At 24.0% G+C, this 18,893-nt stretch overlaps 2 protein-coding genes across 4 annotated transcripts in view; both read left to right on the top strand.

Moving 5' to 3' along the window:
- The window catches only part of LOC129615464 (protein phosphatase 1L), a 55,352-nt gene that overhangs the window by 15,001 nt on the left and 21,458 nt on the right, over positions 1 to 18,893 (top strand). The window contains exons 1-2 of one of the 3 annotated variants that reach the window (XM_055530684.1): positions 7,642 to 7,692; positions 9,009 to 9,523. In XM_055530684.1, the coding sequence (XP_055386659.1) occupies positions 9,135 to 9,523 (389 nt within the window). In that variant the 5' untranslated portion in view covers positions 7,642 to 7,692; positions 9,009 to 9,134. Of the gene's footprint in view, positions 1 to 7,641; positions 7,693 to 7,752; positions 7,898 to 9,008; positions 9,524 to 18,893 lie in introns of those variants that run through there. The other 2 variants (XM_055530685.1, XM_055530686.1) reach the window with 2 other exon arrangements.
- On the top strand, positions 496 to 2,630 carry LOC129615467 (serine/threonine-protein phosphatase beta isoform). The gene has a single exon (XM_055530695.1). The coding sequence runs from the start codon at positions 1,149 to 1,151 to the stop codon at positions 2,139 to 2,141; it is 993 nt and encodes a 330-aa protein (XP_055386670.1). The 5' UTR covers positions 496 to 1,148; the 3' UTR covers positions 2,142 to 2,630.

Below are 18,893 nucleotides of genomic sequence, written 5' to 3' on the forward strand. Positions count from 1 at the left end.
TGAATCGCCGTTAAAATTTACCGCTATCTAAAATCCGTTGTTTTCAAATTTTTAATATCATTTTCATCTAAACCGCAGGTTGTAGAAGTCTGAAATTTAAGTAATTTTTAGACACTAACAAAGTTCAAAGTTCAAAAAATATATGATCGCATTTTACTCACATTTCAAAAATAACTTACCCTTTTAGAAACTACGCATATAAGCTAGCTAACAATCTAATGCAAACTTTTAACCTTTTCATGTTTTAATAATGAAAGTAACTGAAATTTCCAATATGGAAAACATTTTACTTTCTCTTTCGCTAATAAATTTACTAATATTTTTCTATTAGTAATTAGTTTCTCTTTCAGTTCTCTAACTTTGTAATTCATGTAATTTTAAACTAACAATATGTAATTAATATTATATATAGTCAGCATTATTTAATCTTTAACTACTAAAATTGTAGCAACTATAAACATGAAGTAAAATATAACTTTGTGTTTGCAATTTCTGGTAAAACTTGCATCGTGCGTAAAATCGTTCTAAAGTAAAGACAAAAATATGGGTGAAAACGCAACGGCAACATTTTATTTTTAAAATTTTGCTCTATTATGTGTATCAAATAGCAGATGGCATCGCATTCGTAGTTCGCATCTCTAATTTTCAAATTTCAATGTTGAAATTTTTGACAAAAGATAAATTTTTTGACATAGAAAATGACAGTCGTTGTTGAGTTTTCCATGTGAGTGGACTGTGAGGATTTATAGTGAAATTTTATTCGCGTTTTACAATTAGAAGTTTTTATTTTTGATTTTTTCAATTGGAAATGTATAAAGCAAAAATTTATTAATAGACACAGAAACCTTTTGTATATATATTTAGGATATACACGAACATGCGAAATTATTAAAGCTTTTTATGTTTTTAAGATCTATATTTAATTTTTCTGAAGAAAATCCATTTAAGAAAAAGAAAAAAGTATTTGACTGCATTTATAAAGAATATTATTTGACGTAAATTTACGTGAAACAAAAAAAAATCAAAGTTAAAAAAATAATTTTTAATAGACTGTGATTAAATTTTGCAATTTGCAGTTTATTTTTAAATTAAGGAAATTTATGGGCAGTTCATGCAAAATTTAAGAGCATTTATACAATAAAGACAATATGGCTGACTTTGATCTGAACGTAGATAGTTTAATTAATAGGCTTCTGGAAGTGCGAGGATGCCGTCAAGGAAAACCAGTACAAATGAGTGAAGCAGAAGTACGTGGACTATGTCTAAAATCAAGAGAAATATTTTTGCAACAGCCAATTTTATTAGAATTGGAAGCTCCACTAATCATATGTGGCGATATACACGGCCAATATACAGATTTATTAAGATTATTTGAATATGGAGGGTTTCCACCAGCAGCCAATTACTTATTTCTTGGAGATTATGTTGATAGAGGAAAGCAATCATTAGAAACAATATGTTTATTGCTGGCATATAAAATAAAATATCCAGAAAATTTCTTTTTATTACGTGGTAATCATGAATGTGCTAGTATTAATAGAATTTACGGATTTTATGACGAATGTAAACGGAGATACAATGTAAAATTATGGAAAACTTTTACAGATTGTTTTAACTGCTTGCCAATAGCTGCTATAATTGATGAAAAAATATTTTGTTGTCATGGTGGGCTCTCACCTGACTTACAAGGTATGGAACAAATTCGTCGTTTAATGAGACCAACAGATGTTCCAGATACAGGTTTATTGTGTGATTTATTATGGAGTGATCCCGATAAAGATATTCAAGGTTGGGGTGATAACGATCGTGGTGTAAGCTTTACATTTGGATCTGATGTTGTATCAAAATTTTTAAACCGACATGACTTAGATTTGATATGCAGAGCACATCAAGTTGTTGAAGATGGTTATGAATTTTTTGCTAAACGTCAATTAGTAACATTATTCTCCGCACCAAATTATTGTGGCGAATTCGATAATGCTGGCGGTATGATGAGCGTGGATGAGACATTAATGTGTTCTTTCCAAATATTAAAACCATCCGAGAAAAAAGCAAAATATTTATATAGCGGCATTAACTCCAGCAGGCCGTCTACGCCCCAAAGGAACCCGTCACCAATAGGTTCTAATGCCAAAAAATAATAAAAATGTAATTAAAAAGATTTATCTTATAATGTTATTACTAAAATACTAAATACAAAAAAAAAAGAAAGAAAAACAACAAAAAAGCTTTTTTGTTATTATTTTAATTAAAAAAAATTGTAGAAATATTAGACGTGCACATACATATATTAAGTATTATAGTCAAATTATCAATCTAATATGATTAAGCACACAGAAAGTTGCAGTTGAAAGAAATACAATCAAGTTATCTTATTGAAATGTTAAATATATACATACATTTTTTTTGTTCATTTTTAATTTGTCAATTAAAGTGCTTTTCAATTGAGCTATAGTTTAGTTTACTTGCAAATATATATAGTCAGTTGTTACTAATAAAGAAAGTTAATTATATATTTAAATTAATTTCATTAATATAACTTCGTATTTATTCAGCATATGACATTTTCTTTTCTTCTTTGAATAGAAATTGATTTTACAACGCACAGTTGAAATATAACTAATTTTTTGAAACAAGTGAATTGTTCTCTTAATTATTTATTTGCAAAATATAATCTAATTGATTAATTTATTTACAATAATATAATATGTTAAAAGTTTAATAAGAAATTCATATTCAATACATAGATATATAAAAAAAGATAAAAAGAAAATGAATTATTTATTTTGAATTGATGTAAATTAAAAATAAAAGATATATATTATATGTACATGCATATGTATTTTTATTCAAAAAACATTTTTTTGTTCATAATTTTCAGAAATAATTTTTTTTATATTCAAATCTTTCTTTATAAAACTTTAAGAAAAGAAATGATTTTCATTAGCTTAGATTTCTTTACATAGTATGTATAAGATAATATTAGCTCATCGATCTTTGAAATGGTTGAGTAAACATTAATACATTAGTTTATCCATACAATATTTATTAAATTTAGCCTGCTATTATTAATTATTCATATTTTTAATTAAAGAATATTTGCAATCTTTTTTTAGTAATTTTTTTTTGATTATTTGTTTTCATTTTTTATAATGTTCTTCTTTGAAAACGTAATAAGTTTACCTAAATAACATTATTTATTTATTTCTTTAAATTTAAATGCATTTTCATTTTCATATCGCATTTACAATATAGAATTATGATAGAAATAAAAAGCTCAACATGGTTATAAGCCGACTTGAGCATTTGCATGAAATTATAAATAAAAATTAAAGAAGTATAAATAAGATTTTACATGATTTCAATATTTGAATTCAACAAAATTATTAAACATTTTCAATATTGTACTCTTAATGTTATTTCTAAAGTAGTTTTTTCTTTTTTGATTTTTAGAATGAGATTTCCGTAAATATTTAAATATAAAACATTAGAAGCCATTTTCATTTGGAATCTTTAATTTTAAGCAAATATTTATGGAAATTTGTTTAGAATAACTAATGGAAAATAATTTCGTACATAACATACATATGTACATACATTAATACGTATAAAGTGTATATTATATGTACCCAAGAATGAATGTATTTGTACTTTTTTGTTTTTTATATAAAGGGTGGTTCGGAACTGGCGTTAAGGCTTTTTAGTGTGATTCTTTTAAGTTCTTTTTGATAGTTCGCGCGGTGAGAATGGCAAATTCGTAGTATAAGAGTAGTGCTTTGAAGAGTTAATTTTCTTTAACATATAAAATGATAGATTGAACAAATTATGTCTGAAAATTTCTCATACTAACTTTAAAGATGTCAAAGGAAGAGCAATAAGTATGCTGTTAGTAACTTTTTTGTTGTTACAAAAACTGAAAATTTTTCCAAAAAGCCTTAATTACCATGATTATTTACTTCATTCGCTACATAATCTTGTACAACTTGGTCATATTAAATCTTCATGTCATGACGATCACCACTTTGTCAAACATTGAAATTACCTTTATACAGGTTTTTTAGCTGAGAAAACTTGCGAACAATATATTGTTCTAGCTTTAAAAACTTAAAAGCTGTTACAGATAATTAATTTCTGGACCACCCTATATTATTCAATGCACGCATTTATGTACAGAAGTTGATTAATATATAGAAAAGTATTTTTTTAAATGATTATTTTATATGCATTTAACAAATTTGTTATCAAATTAAATACTAATGCAAGTTTAAGTAAAGCATTTGAGGGTAAATTGAATTATTAATACGTTGGCAGAAGATTTTCTGATTTTTTTTTCTTTTTCTGTAGCATTTCGTGCGAAAATGACTTCTATTCCGATACGCATTCCATATTTCTTTTAAATTTTGTACCAAATTGCATTTTCTCTATGTACTTAAAATCGCTTATACAATGTTTATTATACATTTACTTAATATTTTGTATAAATTTTTAAAATTAATGATGTTTGGAATTATATTATGTAATCTGTTTAGTGGTGTTGTAAAAATAATTTCTACTTGTTAAATATTGAACAGTTCACAATTTCCACTTTTCATTTCTCTAAAAGGCATTTTCTACCTTTCTTTTTTTCGAGGGCGCTTTTGTTCCTTAAATTTGTTTTTATTTTAAAAATCAATTGGAATTAACTTTTATAAACAAGCATCGTCCTGCTTGATTTTTTTCCTTTTAAGTTTTAATGCATATTTGTATGTATTTTTTGAATAAATATTATTCAATATTTTTGTTCTTAGATTTATAATAAGCTGGTATGCTTTCTCAATGCTGTTTGATCGATTAACCCTTGTGCTAATTCAAAAAATTGCAATATATTTCTATTTTTTACTGAAATGGTCCTTTTTATTATTATTATAGAGACAAATAAATGGTTCAACGTTAATCGTAATTTCATTTAGTTTTATATTAGAATTTTTTAAATTCTTTAAACAAAATGTTCTTATTACTATAAATTAAATTTGCAATATATTACACGAAATTACAATATGAAAACAATAATACATAATGTATGTGAATGTTTACATATAATATTATCAAAAACGATTTCGTTATATAAGGTTTATATAATTTTGCCAATTTCAATATGCCAAAGATCTATGTATAATTATGTATCTTGGTTGGTACATATTTAATACAGACATTACAATTTTTTCGAAATTACTTTTTTTTTATTACCCGTGGAAATTTAAAATAGGTATTCTTAAAAATTATTCTCAAAGTGTAGGTTTTCTACCCAGATAAATTTTGAAAAGAAAATTTGCGATATTGTGACATACTTACTTTTGAATACTTATAAGTTTTCTCGCCTCATTTTTCTTTTTCGTACAAATTCAAAGAAATATTCTAAAATAAAAAAATTTATTGTATATTGCAGTACGTAGATATGTACTTCTTGCAGTCTAACATAAACAAAATTTTCGTACAACATGAGGCTATAAAATATACTGTATATCTGATTAATATTAATGAAATTAATAAATGATTTATAAATTTAAAATATTTAATGATTAATAAACTGAAAAATTTTTGTTATCTTAATATTTTGTTGTCCTGACTCAATTTTTTTAATTTTAGCACTAGTACAGTTTTTTTGATTTTATTTTTGTTTTTAATTTTGACCCACTTTTTGGAATAAAGAAAATGAAAATAAATGAATTAAAACGAAAAATGTTGCTTTTGAAATATTTTTGCAGTAACAGCAGAAAATATTTTCTTTTTATGTTATATTATCAAAAACGAAAATTTAAAGCGGTATTGACAATCGATTTAGAACTTTTAAATCTCACTAAAAATATTAAAAGAAATGTAATATTTTGAATCTCATAACCATATCAAAAAAAATAGCGGAAGGATTAGAGTATAATAATAAAAAATAAATATATTCTTAAAAAATTCTTTAAAGAAAAGCAAACAAGAAAATCATTGGCACTTGGGGCAGCACTTTAAAACTTACGTTCGTGTACAATTACTAAAGAAAAAGCAACATAATTAAACGAAATTTAAACGCATACATTCATACTTATGTGATTTAGATCAATTTAACAACAGTCAATTTTTTAAACGGGTTATGCATTTAAATTAAATAATTCAAAATATTTCAATTTGAATTTCAGAAACACTTTAGTTATTTCAAATTATATTTCTAACTTGAGATTTAGTAAATTTACTTACTAAAAATAAAATATTATAAAAAGACAAAGTTTTCATTATAAACAGAACTTAAATCCCTAATAACGTAATCGTTATTGCTCCGAACAACAAAATTTAAAATCGATTTTATTTTATCGATATAATTGTGGAAAAAGAAATTATGAAATAAAATTATAAAAAAATTTCTAACAAGATGTCACGTAAAGAGATGCAGAAATCGATTAAAAGTATGTAGAGCAAATCTCTTTGAATTTCAATGAAAAGGTGACTAGACTTATTTTCACTGTCTTCAAGGTATATCCATAAGTGAATTTTTTAAGTAGATCATTTTACGTTGTTCAATATTTCATTCAGTAGCATCACGTTGACGGTTTACTTTACTATAATTATAGTAATTAATATTTTCAGTACACACACAATTGATTTCTAGAATCACTCGCCAATTTTTGTTCATTTTAATCTTGACCACACACGGAGAAGATTTCCATTTGCAAGATTTCTATTTTTTGAGTTTATTGATACACAGTGACCAGCTCGCCATTTTACAAATTATTAGTGAAATAGACGGTATAAAAAAAAAATTATTTGGAATAGTGCTTGTCACATGCCACGATGCAATAACAAAATTTGTGTAGTAGCCTATATAAAAAAGCAGTTGATAGGAGTTGATATTTTTTTTGTTTTCATATGCAAAATAAATTCTTAGACCTTAATGTTTTAGGTTATAGAAAACTTTTTATGTCTTTACGTAGATTATAACTTTTAACAATATAATTTTATTAAAATTTAAAAAAAAAATCTTTTAGAAAATATTTCGCGACGTGTTTAAATAAAAATGTTTATTCAAATTATCCTAAATAGGCTTACAGAAATTTTACCGCGTGTTGTTATACGTGCATTTATTGTTATAAAAGTATGTTTTCAAAATCACAAAAACGATGAAAATGATTTTTTTACTTCCAAATATTATAACAATGAAATATACAAATATAAACATACTATTCGTACACTAATCTGAAATTCGATATCGCACAATTTAAATATGCATATAGAAATCTATGCATATGCCGCGTACATTTTGTTTGATCACCAAGAACTTCGAATAAATTGACGAATTGGTAAATATAAAAAAAAATAGATTGTTTCTACTTCCGATACACGTCGATAAAAATAATTAAAACGTTTTCTGCATACGTTCTGCAAATGACATTACATATATTCACGTATGGTATTGTATATAATTATAATGCTAGAAATATTTTATTTCCATACACAACTAAAATTATATGAAAAATAATTTATTTCTTATGGCAACTATGTGTCATGTCATATAAAAACGAATGCGAAAATGGCAGTACTTGTTTAATATGACTTTTTATTTGACTTAGACATTTTCAAAAACAACAAAATAAAATATATGAAAATGACATGACAGACAGTCTTCGTCGAGGTTTTGTTGTGTTAAGAAGGAAAGGAAAATTTTATTTAGATGTAATAAAAAAATTTATATTTAGATTTTTATTTTAAGGAATTAGGAAATATATAGAATTAAAATTAATTAAATGAAGTTTTAAACTTAACATAGAAAAATCGAATAATTATATTGTATTAGTGAAAATAAATTACAAATTTATATAAGAAATTATTAAGATTAATGGAAATTAGCCGGATTTAAATTATACATAAAAAATAATATGTGTGACGTCTACCAAATAAATAATGAAAATTTTTATTTTAAGAAAATTTGATTTTTTTTTGTTTTTCTAAGATTTAAAAATACAACTTAATTTATTTTTAAATTTTATTAAAACTAAATAAAGATATAGGCAGCAACGAAGACAAAAAAAAAAACAAATTTGTTCTTAGTTGAATTTGCCAGACGCACATACATAGTAGAAATTTATTTTGTTTTCCTTAGATCAATTTAATTGTTTTCTAATTAGAACAACGTTATTTGATGGTGGATTGCGCTAAAATTTTAAAAAAATTGAAAATCTGATTAATTGTTTATTAAAATACAATTTTAAAATTAATATTCAAAGGTAATTATTAAACTCATTATGGCAAATGGAGATTAAGCAAAACGTGATTCCAAATACATTGTATAATCCAGAAGCTATTATGCATACTTAACCCAGCTAATATGTGTCTCGAAACTACTATCTACATACTTACATACTTAGGTACCAAAGTACCTACACATAAATAAATAATTAATACTATATAAATTATTAATTTTCAATAAGAAAAGAGCGTTGTATATATGTAACCACTTTTAAATTGGTTGAAATTTTTCATACCTATAGATGCTTTTATTACATCTACCCCAATTTTGAGCAAAACAAAAGCTGGTATAGGAATATGCGTTCTTTGTGCAGTCACAAACAATCAATATGCAGTTGTGTCGTTTAGGCACAAGTATAAATTTAAAAAAAACGACTTTAAGTTTCAATTTCCAAATTTCAATTTTCCTTATTTTTAAGATGCGCCATTTGAAATGTTATTGTTAAAATTTTAAAAACAACAGCAAATTTCGAGAATCATACAATTACATCACGTGATTTATGTCTAGGAAAATGTCTGAAGATTCCAGAATGAACTATTGGGATTTTAATGAATTTATTTTTCTGTTCCTTACTTTTGAATAATTCCAATTTACAGTTTCTATTAAAGTTGTTAGAATCATAGACATACCTCTTGTTGTTTACGTATATATTTCAAATGATATTTCACTATAATATTGTTGGCAAATTCATCTAAATTAAAAATTTACAAAATATTTATACGTATATGTACTTATATTATAGAAAAATATTGAACACAAGAAGTGAAAGAAAAAGAAAAGTATTGTAGCTACATTATTAAAATAAAAAAAATACACCTACTTAAATTATATTTGAAATAAAAATCCTTAAATCCATTATTCGGGTTTAATGGAAATGGAAGACGAGCTTGAAGATAAAGTTTTATATCAAACCTTTGTTTCACAAATGAAATTATTATCAAAATTTGCTGTTGGTGTTTCATCAATAAATTCACCTTTAGCATATACATGGAAATTATGTCGACTTTATGTATTACGGCCAGAAGTTATATTCTGTGGCATTGTAATTTTTATATTATTAATTTATTTACAAGCAGTTGATACATGGAGCCGTGGAATATTAGCAAGATTATCAGCAAGTTTTGGTTATTCAAAAAGTCGCGCTAATAAATTAAAATTATTAGATTGTGGTGGTGGTGATCATCAATGTTGGGAAGATACTAAAAAACAGAGTGCAGCATTTGCATTACTGGGACGACGAGCTAAAATGGAAGATAGGTGAGTGGGTCTATTCTTTTTATCTCTTATTATAAATTTTATAATAAATATTATTATATTATTAAATAACTATAAAAATCGGTTAGGTAAACATTGTTAAATCAAATAACTAATCACACTCGTTAAAATAATGATACTTAAAACAACAATCACTTGAAGCTATTAGTTTCATCAAAATGACTCTATTTACAATCAAATGACCTTTTTGTTTTAATAATATATTAGAGAATTCAATACTTATTGTTTATTATTCAAATAAAATATTATTTAATTTCTTTTATTGTAGATTTAACTATTGATTAGACATTAATAATTCTATATTATTGTACTCAATAAGGTTCAAGGCCATATATATACATATATATGTAATGTGATGTTGTAATGCTTAAACTAACGTAATGGAACTAAACAACTTATTAAAAGAAATTCTATTTCAATTTCTCTAGCTATTAAATAATAACTATTTATGGTTTAAGAAATAATCTTCCAATAATATGCGTTGTTATTTTGCTTTCTATTAAATTTTTTTAATTCTTTTATTTACAAAAGTAAAATAAAAATATTTGAAATAGAAAATTTATAAACAAAAATAAACTCTTAGCAAGTACAAAATACATGCTTAAATAAGTGCGTTACAATTATTTATAAACAGTTGTTTTTCAAAACAAACAATATTAAATAAGTAATTATTGCTATGACTTCTAATTTTAAACGTATTATTTAATCATTTATGGTACAATTTGTACTATTTTATGAACGTTTAAAATTCGATTTGTTTTAAATGGCATGTATTTGCATAACATTTTATTATTGTTTCTTCAATTAAATGTAATTAAATAATACTAGAACACACTACATGTACTTATACTTATAGCTTAACACTTATGTTAGTAAAAAGTAGGAATAACTTGCAGCAACGTAAATTAGTTTCGTTTCATATAACAGCACAACAGTTCAATAATTTCATAATTTTATTGTCATAAAAGCTGAATAAATAGTATTTTCTCAATACTTAATATTGAGAAAATGAAATTGAATCGTTAAAAATGAAAAACTAGAATAGAAAAATTTTTTGAAGAATTTTTAAAGAATTCTTAATTTCTTTCTTTCTCTTTTTCTAATTAATTGGCATGTTTCCGAATTCCGCAGTAAATAAATCGTTTTTTTTTTTTTTCAAACTTATAAAGAATTCAAAGTAATAAATGTTGATGAATTCTATTCAAAAATAACTTAACTATAGTATTTAATTATAATTAAATACTATAATATTATTTAATTATAATTATTATTTTTTATATAATAACTTAGTATTTAATTATATTTAACAATATTCATTTTGTAAATTTCACTAAAATTTCAAAGTTAAATAACTTACATGAAACTATTGAAAATAATTCAAAGAAAGTAATGAATCACTTATTTTAAATAGAAGCCCAATATATTTTATTTATTAATGACAACACAATTTGCTTTTTATAATATTTTATTTAATATAAATTTAAACGAAAATTTTAACTTATTTTAATATAAAATAAGTGCATAACTATAACTATATAAGTACACGTACATACTTCTGTAAAACACTATGATGAAATTGTGAAAGTACTTACACATACAAAATTCAGTGAAATTTATTGACTGAATTTAACTTAATGAAAACATGTGTGCATATTATGTATCTGATAAAGCTAGCATGAAAGCTGTAAGTAATCGTTGAGTAAACAAAATATTTTATATAATTCAATTTTAGTATGAAATTCTTTAAATGCTTAAAAATCCATTCGCAGTTCTAAAGTATTTTACACTTTAATTTATGAGTATATAAATATATATAACATTAGGGCTTGCTTGATTGAAAAATATCAAGTATAGACTTAGTAGAAAGTTTTTCACACAAATTTTTAACAAACACGGTGTGATTGAAAGCTAATCAACTAGGTGAATTTTGTTTCGTTCACAAAGTTATAAAAGAATTACAATAAGTAGTAAGATTAAAGTTTTACTTTGCTTTTGTTCAGCAATGGATAGGTACTCAGTGGGGATTTTAATTCGACTTAAATATTATTCAACTTATTATTTAATTATATTTTGTGTTTTTAAATATTCACCCATATGTCACTTGCTTCAATACTGAAAAAATTTCTGTATTTGATTTTCAAAATATTTAGCTAAATAATTTCCTGTATTTTTGCATTCTCTTAAATACTTAAATTTAGAAATTTTTTTCTCTATACATCTATACTCGTATTTGCCATTATTATTATTGAACAAAAACTCTTTTGCTATTTTAACTTAAGATAAAATTTCTTCTTGTTTAATTTTTGAAAGCAGAATTGTAAATTTAATCAATATTTTTAAAATCTTATCGAATAAAGAGTGAAAATATCAACTATTTCTATTTGAAATTCTTTTTCCAAATATAATATGCTAAAAAGCAATGTTTAATAAATTTTTATTAGTCTTTTATTCTTTCGCATTCTGCAAACTAAAATAAAATTTCCATAAATAAAAAATTAACTAAAATTAAAAAATTAAAGAATTTTCATGAAAAAGTTATTATGAAAAATTATTGTCTCGTAATAAAACTATAGTTTTAGAGAGCTAAATTATTTTTATAAAACAAAACAAAAATTATTTGAAGGAAATATTGATTGCTAGCAAGTAAAGGAGTTTCACTCGGTTTAAATCGACTGAATTATACGCCTTGACAATCTAAGTATAAGAACTTCACAAAAACATCGCGGATATATCTAGGCTGTAATTCATTTAATCATTTTTTCCTATATATAATATTAGCTTTTATAATGTTATATGGTAGTTAGCCGAACATGTCAAGCCGTTCCATAAAATCTTCGAGGATATCTATGACCTATAATGGGCACATAATTGCCTAGTTTCTTGAACTCAGCTTTATTTTTTCCCCACAGATATATAAAATTTGGTTTTGGAGTTGTACGGTAGTTACCTGAAGCATTGAAATTTTTAGAGCATATGTAGAATGTAATAGGACACACGTATACAAAGTTTTATATTTAAATACCTCTATTAAGTTTTTGAAATATTTAAAATAATCACTTTGAGTTGTATGACAGCAACCCAAACCCGTTGTCCGAATTAGTCAAATTACAATAGGGTCCGTCCATTGGGCAAAAGAAATAATTTGTGTAAGTTTCGTAAAATTTATTCGCTTTTGAGTTATAGTGCTATTGGATGGACGAACGGACGAACGGACGAACATGTCTAAATCAACGCAGAATTTTATGTTGAGCGTGGTTATACATGTCCATACCGCAGGTGACTCCAAGTGGTTTCAAACCCCGTATTAAATTTAATATACCTGAAAACTTCTTAGTTATAGATATCGACTACTTATTTGCAAATTTAAAAAGTTTGTGAGCTGAGATCTATTTAATTGCAAGAGTGTTAAATGAAAATTGTACTTGAAAAAAAAAATTCCATACAGTCAAGCTGCACTAGCAATTGTTTTCAAGTTTTTTATTTATTTTTATTGTCTGATTTTGAAATTATTATACTTAAGTACGTAGTGTTAATGGGTAAGAAAGATAACAATGGATCAGAATTTGGACTATTTAGGAAAATACCAAGAAAACAAAAATTTTATTGTTTAAAAGAATTTTTAATTTTATTTAAAAATAGCTGACAATGTAAATAAAAAAAAACATAATGATGGCTATTTGTTGCATTTTGGTTTTTCTCACTATAATTACTGTAGTTGTAATAAACTTTTTATGATAGAAGAGCAAAAAAAACAAGTATAAGAAAAAACGAAAATCGTCAAGGAAAAACGCCATTGTTTGTGTAATTGAAAGGTTATTTGCCTTAAAAGCTTTTTTTTTATTGTTCTTTTTCTTCTTACTTTATTCAATTTTTCTATTATTTATAATACATCATGCTGCTTACTTATGTATTGAAACGAATTGGCAGGTACTGTAACAAGAAAATTTATATTTAATCATACATACCTAATATACATACATCCGCACATATTTAATTATGCACACAATTATTTATATGTAAGAGTGCAGACATTAAAATTAGATGAACTTATGGAAAGCATGCACATTATTGTGTTTTCTTATTTTTGTTTTCAAAAGACTTTTCTCACACTTTTTCAATTTAAAATAATAATAGTTGTGTTGTAAAAATAAACATTACAGTAAATATTAATTGTCAATAATTACTGTGAACAATATACAGTTGAAATAGTTTATTTTCAGAACATGAAATTCATACTATAAATTTTTGAAAACTTTTATATTTAAATTTCGTAATTAATAAGATGCGGTTTAATTGATTTAATGTGGTTCAGACGGTGTGGTATAATGCGATACATTTCATTCAACTTCAAATCCATATTTTTGTTTTATGCTGAACTTAACATAAAGTATTATGAAGAATATAAATTATTAATTTGAATTTAAATTGGTGTTATTAATATTTGATACTCAACACAAGTTTTTTAAATAAAACAATGAAAAATTTACACAGTGTGTCTTAAGAGTTCTCAAAAGGCATTTGTTATATTTAATTAAAAGCCTAATCAAATACAATTAGACTGCATTCAGCACTATTTAGTTTACTTAATTTAAATCCGGAAATATTTCAAATATAAATATTGATTAATTATATTTTAAATAACGGTTTAGCAACAATAAGGAATTTTTGTGTTTTCTGTGACAGTTCAATAATTTCTCAATATTTAAAAAATTAATTAAGCTTATAATAATATAAAAATTTGATTTGTTTCAAGAGAAAATCTCTAATTCAGATCAAGACATTATGTAATTTATTTTAAATAAATTTAGTTTCTTAAAAAATTTGCAACTCCCTTAGAAACAAGTTTTAAGTAATGCAACTAATTGAAGAATTTAAAAAGTTATTGAAAACACCCTGTATATCTAAAGGTGGCAACGTAAGTAGCATAACATGTATACTATTGTTATGTGTATATAGTAAGTATTTATAAAAACATACATGCATGCAGGCAATGTTAATATTGAAATGAAAATATTGAGGAAATTAAATTTGCGTTCCATTAGATAGCGAGTGCTACGAGTGTAGTAGGTGAATTTACTTAGTTAACCTTATTTGTATAGATAATTAAAAGCACAACAATGCATAAAGATAACTGTTAACTAAATTTCAAATTTTTTTACTTATACAGAAATAAAAATAATGGTTTTTCTTTTCTGATAAAATACAACGAATGCAAATTTTATAAGATTCGTCTACAATTTATTCGTCTACAACAACACTAAATTATGTATTTGTGTCAGAGCAAAGTGATTCAATGATACATATATAAAGTGTAATATATTATTAAACGGTTTTTTTGTGTTAAATGCATACTGGATTTATGAGAATATTCAATAAAAGAAGATAATGAAATAAAGAATTAAAATGAAATTCTAATTAAAATAATTAGAATTAAAAATATAAAAATAATGAAATGTATACGAAGTTAATTTGATTATTTAAGTTATTTGAGTTAGGATTCAGCAACTATATGAACTAATCGGGATTTATAAATATTTTGATCATATGCTTGTTCCGCTCTTTTGGATATTGAGGAAGAGATTACGTTTTTTGTCTTAAGAAATTTAGAATGAAGTAAGTATCTGAAAATATTTTTATTAAATTATAAATCATTTAAATATTTGTGTCTTAATAAAAAGTAAATAGGTTAATTCAACGTACTTTTAAATGAACCCTTTAAGATATGCAATATTCATAAAATAATTTGCATTGGTTCAAATTCCAAGTCGATTTAGACATGTTTCATTTATCCACTTCATTCTCCGTTTTTTCAAATGTCTCATTTAAAAATTGAAAGAAAGCACGCAGAAGGTTATTTCAAATGAGTAAGATCGCCTCGTTGGACGGGTAGCTCCTATAAATATGATACCTTATACTTATATGAAAACGTCTAGAATACTTTACAAATTTAATTCGTCAGGAGCTAAAGATTATCTGATGACCTTAAAAAAAACTTTACTTTATGTGGTTTCGCAAAAATTTATATTGTTGAAAAGTTGGTACTTTGCGTCACAGTACCGATAATATTATGTACTCTTACAGTGTAGAATTAGGAATATTCTAATTATAAAAGTTGTTAATAAATTATTCTTAATCCAATTAATATGAATGCGATCTTTATCTACGTGGTTTTACTTTATATTTTTATAAAATTTTATGTCAACGTCATAATAACTTAAATTTTTTTTAATAAAAGTTATTGATCACAATTTAAAACAATTTATATATAGAATTTGTTCAATTTATCTAACTTAACCTTATTGCATTACTCTAAGGTCAGCTATTCAATATGCTTATAAATTCTATTTGAAAAAAAAAGTAAAATGAGTATGTAACATAATGAGTTCTACTATATATATTCATCTCCATTTATTTAGATTGGAGAAGACATAAAAATGGTACTATAGGAATAGGAAATATACAAAAATACTTTTTTGAAATTTATTTTATTTTATAATCAAAAAATTGATAAAGTATAAAAATTAGAAATTTAAATGTTTGTTTTCGAATTTCGGGCTACATCCGCCGAAAAATTTTGAAGTTATGTTTCCTCGGCCACTCTCCAAAATTCTGAAGTAATATTATAAATGAATTTTAAATTAATTTGGCTCAAAATTTTTAACTTAAACATTGAATAGTTTGAATAATGAAATATTTGTTAGAAACGCTTCCGTTGAATCAAAATTAAATTCTCAATGATGTGACTTGTCAAAATATCCTAAATTAAATAGTGTAAATTTGATTAACAAACCGTCAAAACATAAATTAGATATCAAAAAAATTTTCACACAAAATAATATTAAAATATTAAGTTCAACGTTTCTACAAACGGTTGTTTAGTCTATATACTGTACATGCGATTTAATTAGCAGCTCTTCTTCTAATTCAACAATAAATTATCATAAATTATCACTTCTGTTTTTTAGGTAAATCATTCTTCAAATTCGCTCATAGTTGAGAAATAAATATACAAAATCATAACAGAAAAAGTTATTTAATAAGTTGGCATTGTTTAGACTGGAATGTAAAATAAAATATTTGTGCAAATAAAGTATTTTTTTACTTAAAAGTTATAGGCTTAGGTTTTTAATTTGAGATACGATATTGTTTTTCTGTATTTCAAATAATAACTACACAATTTGTGAATAACCTCTTAAATTGTGAACACATACAGTTTATTTCAAAAGATTTTCTTTTAATTTCTGTTTAATGGAAGAACTGAATTTTAAATTATAGTTTCCGCTTTTTTTGTTTCGTTTTCTTTGTTCTAGAACATTAAAAATTTATTATTTTTAAATTTGAAATATTTCCAAGATTTTTCCATAATATTCGCTAAATATTTTTATAAATTGAAAAACTTTCATATATTTCCAGTATTTCAATTAATCCAGTACGCAATATTAAAGAATCGTTTTTCAATAAATTATCAATTTCCTGGCACAGAATAACAAAATTTAGTCTTGTTTTCATGATTTCTTCAATCACTTCAATTATTTATCCTGCTTTAGACCTTTCTATAGATAGGTGATTGATTGTGAATTAATTTGTAATAACGAATTAATAGCTATAGTAATTATTAATATATATATATATATATATATGTATATGCGTATGTATTTTTTTATATGTCTAAATAACCATGTTTGAAGAAAATGTTTTGTTTTTCTCATCATGCGATTATTTTTTAAATTTTGTTTTATTATACATGTACATACATATACATAGCATATATTTTGGTTATACTTGGTTGGAAATTCAAAATTTTATAAATGATCCTTGAGAAATTCTATATAAGTAAGAAAAAAAAAATTTCAAAATATTTAAAAGCGTATTTTTCGACTTTCAAGCTATATTAATTTCTTCAAATATATTTTAATATTTGTTTATTAGTATATTTTTATTTAATACAGGATGTTTCAACTAAATTTTTTTTGAAACATAAACATCTCCAGTTAGACAGGGAAGTTAATGATATACATATATCAAAAAGTCTGTTTCAAATAAATTCAATGAAAATTCTTCTGGTAATTTTTTCAAATTCGATTAACAATTTGTTAAAAAGTTGTGAAATTCGACTGTATGTAGCTGTCAAACGTTTTGTAGTTAAACTTTCTCCTAATTCATGTTATAATAATTAATCAATTAGATATTATAAGTTTTATTATAGCTAATAAAAGGACACTATATAATTTAATTACAAAAATTTGGCAATAGTAAATATAGGAAAGTAATAAAACATATTTTGTAAATCAATTAATCAGAAGCATCAAAATTTTTGAACCATAAATTATTCAATCATTTGTCCAGAACCATAAAATTCTTACCATTTGCTTACTGCAACAAGAATTTTTGTAAGTACCCATCCACCAATTGAATTTGAATGAAACGATTTATTATTGCATATCGAAGTAAGTGACGAAAGAACTAACTAAAAATGAGTCGTTTTATGTTCTGTGTCTTACCATAGTTGATTTTCAATCTTTATGTTATTCAAATTCAAATTTATGTTTCTTGAAACGTAAGATTGCTCAGCTAGGCAATCCTCAAAATAATCAAGTATCAATTGTTAATTAAAGTGCCTACATACGTGCTCACTGTGAAATCCTCTACTGTTACCTGTTACATTGCAAAGTTTCCGTTTTATTGTGCATAGAATTTTTAATATTTTTAAATTTTTAATATTATAAAATTAATTTTTTTCTTCATATTTTTATAAATCTATTTTGTTATTGTTTTTTTTTTTTATATCATAAACAATTTTTAAATTATACTATTTAATAATTTATAATCCAATTTTATATTCTACAATGTGTACGTATGGATATGTATGTATATATTTTATATTTATTTAAGATAAAAAAGAAAATTGCTTTAGCGAATTCGAAATACATACGACTTATATACATGTATAAATTCTACTTAGGTAAAAAAAAGAAAATAACATTAATAAATTTATTTTTATTTTAGAAATTCTTTGGCCACTAATCTCGTACATATGTACATATATACATATACATATTATAATAACAGGGGTAAAGTGAAATTATGTGTTGCATTGTGTGTTCCCGTGAAAAATTTCGAATGTGTGTGTGGTTGGTTTTTAAAACAGAGAAAATGATAAAGTTTTGTTTTTATTATTTCGTAACTAATATGCTGTTTCATAAATAAAATGATTTATTCAAAATTAAGATATTTGTGTTGAAAAATGATTTCAAAATAAATTAGTTATTATAAAATTTTATTTGCTATAATTTTAGAATTGTGAATTTTATTTATAAAAAACATTTTTACGACTGAGAGAAATTTATGCAAT

This window comes from Condylostylus longicornis, unplaced genomic scaffold (genome assembly GCF_029603195.1).
Source record: "Condylostylus longicornis isolate FDR11 unplaced genomic scaffold, ASM2960319v2 ptg000135l, whole genome shotgun sequence".
NCBI classification, from domain to species: domain Eukaryota; kingdom Metazoa; phylum Arthropoda; class Insecta; order Diptera; family Dolichopodidae; genus Condylostylus; species Condylostylus longicornis.